This window comes from Salvelinus sp. IW2-2015, unplaced genomic scaffold, assembly GCF_002910315.2.
Source record: "Salvelinus sp. IW2-2015 unplaced genomic scaffold, ASM291031v2 Un_scaffold2992, whole genome shotgun sequence".
NCBI classification, from domain to species: Eukaryota; Metazoa; Chordata; class Actinopteri; order Salmoniformes; family Salmonidae; genus Salvelinus; species Salvelinus sp. IW2-2015.
Genome location: NW_019944286.1, coordinates 64,987 through 73,015, shown reverse-complemented (window position 1 = coordinate 73,015; position 8,029 = coordinate 64,987). Strand labels below are relative to the sequence as shown.

The following is an 8,029-nucleotide window of genomic DNA, read 5'->3' as shown; positions in this document are numbered from 1 at the left end:
GCAAACACTGGTCCTTGTGGTTAGAGTGTGAGATACACTAGAGATCATTTAAATAACTTTAAATTTCCTAATTCTATCATGGTCAGAAGGTAGGTAGCCTTGACAAGTGGAGTTTCAGAATCCTGTTCTCGCTAAACTCCTTCAGGCTCAGCCTCTCAGTCTACTAAAAAAAAAAACACATGCTGCGTCTACAGACTATCAGGAAGGAGTGAAGCATTTCACTGTTAGCTACACTGTTGTCTTACAAAGCATAGTACACAATACAATTAAGTTTGGAGGGGCGTGCACTGAGGACAATGTATTCAGCACTTCTCAGCAGTACCCTTCTACTATTCTAGCAGTACTCCTTCCACTTCTCAGCAGTTACCCTTCCACTGTCTCAGCAGTACCCTTCTAACTTCTCAGCAGTACCCTTCCATTTTCTCAGCGAACAGACACCTTCCACTTCTCAGCAGTACCCCTTCTACTCTTTCAGCAGTACCCTTTCCACTTCTTCAGCAGTACCATTCTACTTTCTCAGCAGTACCCTTCCACTTCCAGCAGTACCCTTCCACTTCTCAGTAGTACCCTTCCACTTTCTAGCAGTACCCCTTCCAACTCTCAGCAGTACCCTTCCACTTCTCAGCAGTAACCCTTCTACTTCTCAGCAGTACCCTTCTACTTCTCAGCAGTACCCTTCCCTTCTCAAGCAGTACCCTTCTACTTCTCAGCAGTACACCTGTTCCACTCTCAGTAGAGTACCCTTCTACTTCTCAGCAGTACCTTCCACTTCCTCAAGCAGACCTACCCTTCTCAAGTATCTCAGCGTACTCTACTTCCTACAGTACCCTTCCTACTTCTCAGCAGTACCCTCCACTTTCAGCAGTACCTCTTCCACCTCTCTCAGCGTACCCTTCCACTTCTCAAGCAGTACCCTTTCTACTTCTTCTCAGCAGTACCCTTTCCACTTCTCAGCATACCCTTCCACTTTCAGCAGTACCTTCCAACTTCCTCAGAGGTACCCTTTCCACTCTCGTAGTACCTTCTATTCTCAGCAGTACCTTCCACTTCTCAGCAAGTACCCTTCCACATTCTCAGCAGTACCCTTCTACTTCTCAGCAAGTACCTTCCATCTTCTCAGCAGTACCCCTTCCACTTCTCAGTAGTACCCTTCTACTTTCTCAGCAATACGCTTCCACTATTAGCAGTACCTTCTACTTCCTCAAGCAGTACCCTTCCACTTCGTGTGTGTGTGTGTGTGTGTGTGTGTGTGTGTGTGTGTGCGAGTAGAGTAGAGTAGAGTATCAGTTTTCTTTGCTTGGCAGGAGGTGAATGTATGTCAGTGACCAGTGAGAGTTGGAATGGGGATGTTTTTATAGCTTCGGTCTTGTTCTCATATTTGACTCAGTCAATAAGTGTTTTGCCTTGAGGGCATTGAGATCCTCATACTTTCCCTCTCTTTTCTCCCAGCTTCTCCCCTCCAATAAATATCTCCTCTCCTTGTCATAAAGTGAACATTTGCTAGTGATTATTATTATTACTTGTGCTTGCATGGCGTGCATTATTTGGTATTATTCATTTGTTGAGTATGAGGTTATGCTGAGAGTGTCCAAGTTGTGCGCTACTGGTACGAAATCAGGTGCAGGAGAGCAGTGAGTTGTGATCAGGCGCACTTTTATTTGGCAACAGCACAAAAGACAGACGCAACTGCGTCCAAAATCCTCCAGCCACAGGTAAAAGTCAATAAGCGCGAAAACACTATGACAAATACATACAACGGGTCAAAATACGATACCCGGTGGAAAAACCAGTCTGGCGCATCACACTAAACACGTAACAAAACAATTTCACACAAAGACATGGGGGGGGAACAGAGGAATAAATACATGCAGTGTGATTAGGGAATGCAAACCAAATGTGCAGGGAACAAGACAAAACAAATGGAACAATGAGAAAATGGACTGGCGATGGCTAGAAAGCCGGTGACGTTGACCGCCGAACGCCGCCCGAACAAGGAGAGGAGCCGACTTCAGCGGAAGTCGTGACAGAGAGAGACTAGGCAGTATTTATATTTTATGCACAATTTCAACAACAAAAAACTGGTCTAAAAGTCTAACTCCCAAAAGTATTTTGCTGTCTCAGTCCCATCACTGATTCATAGGTGCATATGATTTTCTATTAAGAGAAACCGTAGATTGTAAAAGTGGTAGGAAAAACTGAGCTCCCTACTACATTTTTTCTATTATCTGTGCTTCTGTGGAAGTTTGACACTGATGTCACTTCCTGATTGCTATATGTCCCCCGGGGCTCATGGGAGTTTTAGTTTACTAACACTACTTCCTGGTTGTGTCGTGTTCTCAGGGCAGTCTGGACCAGCTGGACGAGGTGGCTGCACTGATCGCGGCGACGGTCCATGATGTGGACCACCCAGGGAGGACCAACAGCTTCCTGTGTAATGCAGGAAGTGAGCTGGCCATCCTGTATAACGACACTGCAGTGTTGGAGAGTCACCATGCCGCCCTCGCATTCCAACTCACCGTCAGGGATATCAAGAGCAACATCTTCAAAAACATCGACAGGTACAGTCAGGAGAGAGTCTAGGAGAGAAAATAATGGTTTCCACCTGGAGCTTTGAGTGCTTGCTAGCCTGGTCCCAGGTCTGTTTGTGCACAGACCGATCTGGTGTGCTTGTTAAAATAATGAATTAACATGCCTTCCTCTAAGCCATCAGAGAGACCACATAACTACTGGCGACAGATATGGATCATGTTGGGTTATTACCCTGGAACATATCATGTGACGTGATTAACTTCTAGGTTTTTATGGACCTAGAACTTCTTGGAAAACAGTGAGGACAGTTGACTATCCTGGTCCTGTAAGTTCCTCTCTGTGTGTTTATATTAGGACTCAGTTCAGGACGTTGAGGCAGGCAATCATAGACATGGTGCTGGCTACAGAGATGACCCGTCATTTTGAACACGTCAACAAGTTTGCCAACAGCATCAACAAACCAATGGCTGCCATCGAGGAGTCCAGTTCAAATGTAAGACACAGCACCTTGTCTGTGTATATGTATATGTGTGTGTGTGTTTGTGTGTGTGTGCTAGCGTCCATGTGCATGTGTAGTTTATTATTACATAATAAAGATGGTTGTTAACATTAGCCAATTGAGTGGGAACAGAAGAGATAGAAACAGTTTTAGTTCTTAAATACAGTATATTCAATGAGCATTAATGAGAAAATAGGAATAAAAGGCTAAATATTTTGACATTCAACAATGGAGAGTTCTAGTGGAAAATACTCTATTCAGAGCATGTGACTCCAGTTTGAAGCCCCTATCTGAGATTTGCAATCATTGGCCTCGTGGGCAGCAGCCTGTCTGGCCGCTGTGTGTGTGTGTGTGTGTGTGTGTGTGTGTGTGTGTGTGTGTGTGTGTGTGTTGTGTGTGTGTGTGTGTGTGTGTGTGTGTGTGTGTGTGTGGTGTGTGTGTGTGTGTGTGTGTGTGTGTGTGTGTGTGTGTGTGTGTGTGTGTGTGTGTGTGTTTCTGACTGATTGTGTGTGCATCGAAACGTGTGTGTGTGTGTGTCTTTGACCTTGTGTGTGTGTGTTTCTCTGTAACAGAGTGAAGGCAGTGACAGCGAGGGCCCAGCCAGTATCAGGAACAGCCCAGAGAACCGGCTGCTGATCAAGAGGATGATGATAAAGTGTGCTGATGTGGCCAACCCCTGTAGACCTCTGGAGCTCTGCATAGAATGGGCCGGACGCATCTCTGAGGAGTACTTTTCCCAGGTGAGCGGGCTGACAGGGATGGAAGGAGGAAGAGAGGGCTGCTGGAGGAGTGGATGGCTATATGTTAAATGTGGGATTAAAGGGTAACAGGGCAGAAGGTAAAGGAATGGAGAGGGGGAAGGGGACAGCGAGGGGTTAGAATGAGGAAAGGGGAGTGTGTCATTGCAGCTCAGACTGTTCTGGTGCTATAGGAGTTTGCAGCTGGCAATCCTGACCTTAACAACTGCCTACTCAGCTACATTATATGTGCAAAAGTATGTAGACACCCCTTCACATTAGTGGATTCGGCTGAAAGGTGTATAAAATCGAGCACACAGCCATGCAATCTCCGTAGACAAACATTTGCAGAAGAATGGCCTTACTGAAGAGCTCAGTGACTTTCAACATGGCACCGTCATAGGATGCTACCTTTCCAACAAGTCAGTTCGTCAAATTTCTGCCCTGCTAGAGCTGCCCCGGTCAACTGTAAGTGCTGTTATTGTGAATTGGAAACGTCTTGGAGCAACAACGGCTCAGCCGCAAAGTGGTAGGCCACACAAGCTCACAGAACGGGACCGCCGAGAACTGAAGTGTATAGCTCATAAAAATTGTCTGCCCTCGGTTGCAACACTCACTACCGAGTTCCAAACTCTCTCTGGAAACATTGTAAGCAAAATAACTGTTCGTTGGGAGCTTCATGAAATGGGTTTCCATGGCCAAGCAGCTGCACACAAGCCTAAGATCACTATGCGCAATGCCATACGCTGGCTGGAGTGGTGTAAAGCTCGCCATCATTGGACTCTGGAGCAGTAGAAACACGTTCTCTGGAGTGATGAATCAAGATTCACCATCTGGCAGTCTGACGGATGAATCTGGGTTTGGCGGATGCCAGGAGAACGCTGCCTGCCTGAATGCATATGGCCAACTGTAAAGTTTGTTGGAGGAGGAATAATGGTCTGGGGTTGTTTTTCATGGTTTGGGCTAGGCCCCTTAGTTCCAGTGAAGGGAAATCTTAACGCTACAGCATACAATGACATTCTAAACGATTCTGTGCTTCCAACTTTGTGGCAACAGTTTGGGGAAGGCCCTTTCCTGTTTCAGCATGACAATGCCCCTGTGCACATAGCAAGGTCCATACAGAAATGATTTGTCGAGATAAGTGTAGAAGAACTTGATTGCCCTGCACAGAGCCCTGACCTCAACCCCATTGAACACCTTTGGGATGAATTGGAACGCAGACTGCAAGCCAGGCCTAATTGCCCAACATCAGTGCCCGATCTCACTGATGTTCTTGTAGCTGAATGAAAGTCCCCGCAGCAATGTTCCAACATCTAGTGGAAAGCCTTCCCAGAAGAGTGGAGGCTGTTATAGAAGCAAAGAGGGGACCAACTCCATATTAATTCCCATGATTTTGTAATGAATAGTTTGACGAACAGGTGTCCACAACCTTTTGGTCATGTAGTGTATCCGTGTACACCTATAAATCTGCTCTCTCTCTCTCTCTCTCTCTCTCTCTCTCTCTCTCTCTCTCTCTCTCTCTCTCTCTCTCTTTTGTCTTTCTTCCTCTTGTCTGACCTTGTGGCACTATCTTTTGGCATCCAGGAAATGCATGGTGTGTTGTGAGTATTACATACTGTAAATACTATAGTGTGTGTGTGTGTGGGGGGGCCTGTGTGTGAATCTAGAATCTATGTGTGTGTGTGTGGTGTGTGTTAACCTGTGTGTGTTAGCCTGTGTGTGTGTGTGTGTGTGTGTGTGGTGTGGTGTGTGTGTGTGTGTGGTGTGTGTGTGTGTGTGTGTGTGTGTGTGTGTGTGTGTGTGTGTGTGTGTGTGTGTGTGTGTTGTGTGTGTGTGGTGTGTGTGTGTGGTGTGTGTGTGTGTGTGTGTGTTGTGGTTTAACCTGTGTGAATCTATGTGTGTTTCAGACTGATGAGGAGAAGAGAGAGGCTCTACCGGTGGTCATGCCTGTATTTGACAGGAACACCTGCAGTATCCCCAAGTCTCAGATCTCCTTCATAGATTACTTCATCACAGACATGTTTGACGCCTGGGATGGTAAGAACACACACACGGTGCCGAGGTTAGAAGGGCACAGGGGATCCACTGGGAGGTGGAGGGAACACGGATCCCAGGCCTTTCCTCCTCTCTTCTACTTCCTCCATCCCTGTAAAGGAGGTAGAGCCTCCCTTTTCCCGTCACAGTAGAGCACAGTAGCCCAAAGGAAATAGAGAGGGAGGGAGAAGGGGAGGGGAGCCAAACGAAGGGGTGAAGAGGAGGGAGGGAGGATAGGATATAATAACTCCCATCTCCCCGTTCCCATGAAATTAACCCTGATCTCTGGGGTGTTGCTGGGGGTTACCCCCCCAGAGAAGAGAATACATGTGTTTACAGTGAACAAAGCTGGTGATGTCACGGAAAATTCCCAGAGGCCACTGGGAAAGGGTGGAGGGGCAGGGGTGGGTATCCGGGGGGCCGGAGGGGTTAAGTCGAGATGCACTGAAGCAGAACCTACTGTACACACACACAAAAGCACACACATTCAGATGCAAAAGTGCACACAGAAGCACAAAGATGCACACACACACAAGCATAACGCACAAACACACTCACACAGCAGGTTTTAATTCGCCAGGGTCAAGGCTGGGTTGTTGTCGGGTGGTTGTCAGGTCAGGCTCAGACAGAGGGGCAACCAATGAGTTGGAAACTAGGAAGTAAACAACACCCACACAAACACAAACTGCTTGAGACCTAATTGCCCTAGCTGTCATTTCCTTGTGTGGAAACTACCGCTGGCTCATGTGTTTGTGTGCATGCAGATGTGTGTTAACCTCACACTCTCCTCTGTCCCCCAGCCTTCGCCAGTCTACCTGGCCTCATGGAGCATCTGTCAGAGAACTACAAGTACTGGAAGGGTCTGGACGACATGAAGTGCAAGAGCCTGCGTCCGCCTTCTCCTCCGTGACACCTCCATCCCTCCCTCTCTCCCTTCATCCCTCCATCCATCCCTCCCTCTCTCAGGGCAGGGGGAGACAGCGAATGTAGCCCAGCACTGGAATTAAGCCCCTCCCACTGTGATTCTACCCAGCTCCACACACATTGGACTGTACTACAGTCTGCAGACCTTAGAGCCTGCAAACCTCAGTCTGTAGCTTGGAGCCCTGAGAAGAAACTAGGGGACTGTCATACTGACTGACATAATGACACCCTATCCCCTATGTAGTGGACTACTTCTGACCAGAGCCCCAACCCAAACACATTTCCCATCTTTGGTTATCTGATGTTGCCTCAAACTACAAAAACAGATTTCATACAGAGAATCATTATGATGCCCCTTGCCAAATTTAGCATGGGGGGCTCTGGTCAAACATAGTGCACTACATGGGGAATAGGGTAACATTTTAGATGTTGGGCCCCTAATTGGACTCTACAGTCCTCCTTACCATCTGTCCCGGCCTTTGGGTAAGGACCAACCAATCAGTCCCAGCCTGAGGGGTGAGGACCAACCAATCGGTCCCAGCCTGAGGGATGAGGACCAACCAATCGGTCCCAGCCTGAGGGATGAGGACCAACCAATCAGTCCCAGCCTGAGGGGTGAGGACCAACCAATCAGTCCCAGCCTGAGGGGTGAGGACCAACCAATCAGTCCCAGCCTGAGAGGTGAGGACCAACTAATCAGTCCCAGCCTGAGAGGTGAGGACCAACCAATCAGTCCAAGCCTGAGGGGTGACACCAACCAATCAGTCCCATCCTGAGGGGTGACACCAACCAATCAGTCCCAGCCTGAGGGGTGAGGACCAACATGCTACAAACCAACCAACTGCACTTTAGCAGCTCAAAGTCACTCTCAAAATCTTTTATTTTTCCTGTCTGTTTTTCTGCTCTCTTCTCTCAGAAAAGAGTCTGCTGTTTCTTCTCATACTGTACCTTTCTGTCTCTCTACTGTAGTATGTAGTACTGCTGAGATGGGTACCAAAGCTTCATTATACTGTAACTTCTACAGCTAAAAGAGGAGAGATCACGGAATGATTACAGAACTAAAGCATGTAGAGAGAAATCAGTCCACTCCAGCACATGTACACTGTACTCACTCTTCCAACCAAACAGACAACTGTAAATTGTAACTCCGCTTAACTTGTTCTCTCGCCAGCTGAAAGTATTAAGTAATATTGAGCTCTGATAAGCCCTGTCAGGCAGAATCATACAGTGTGTGTGTGTGTGTGTGTGTGTGTGTGTGGGTGTGTGTGGGGGGTGTGTGTGTGTGTGTGTGTGTGTGTGTGTGTGT

The 8,029-nt window shown here is 47.5% G+C and overlaps 1 protein-coding gene across 1 annotated transcript; it reads left to right on the top strand.

Moving 5' to 3' along the window:
* The first annotated feature begins 1,946 nt into the window (after window positions 1-1,946).
* On the top strand, window positions 1,947-7,985 carry LOC112075120 (high affinity cAMP-specific and IBMX-insensitive 3',5'-cyclic phosphodiesterase 8B-like). Its single transcript, XM_024142154.1, has 6 exons — window positions 1,947-1,961; window positions 2,341-2,558; window positions 2,884-3,022; window positions 3,601-3,768; window positions 5,673-5,802; window positions 6,600-7,985. The coding sequence occupies exons 1-6, from the start codon at window positions 1,947-1,949 to the stop codon at window positions 6,707-6,709; spliced, it is 780 nt and encodes a 259-aa protein (XP_023997922.1). The 3' UTR covers window positions 6,710-7,985.
* Window positions 7,986-8,029: the final 44 nt, after the last annotated feature.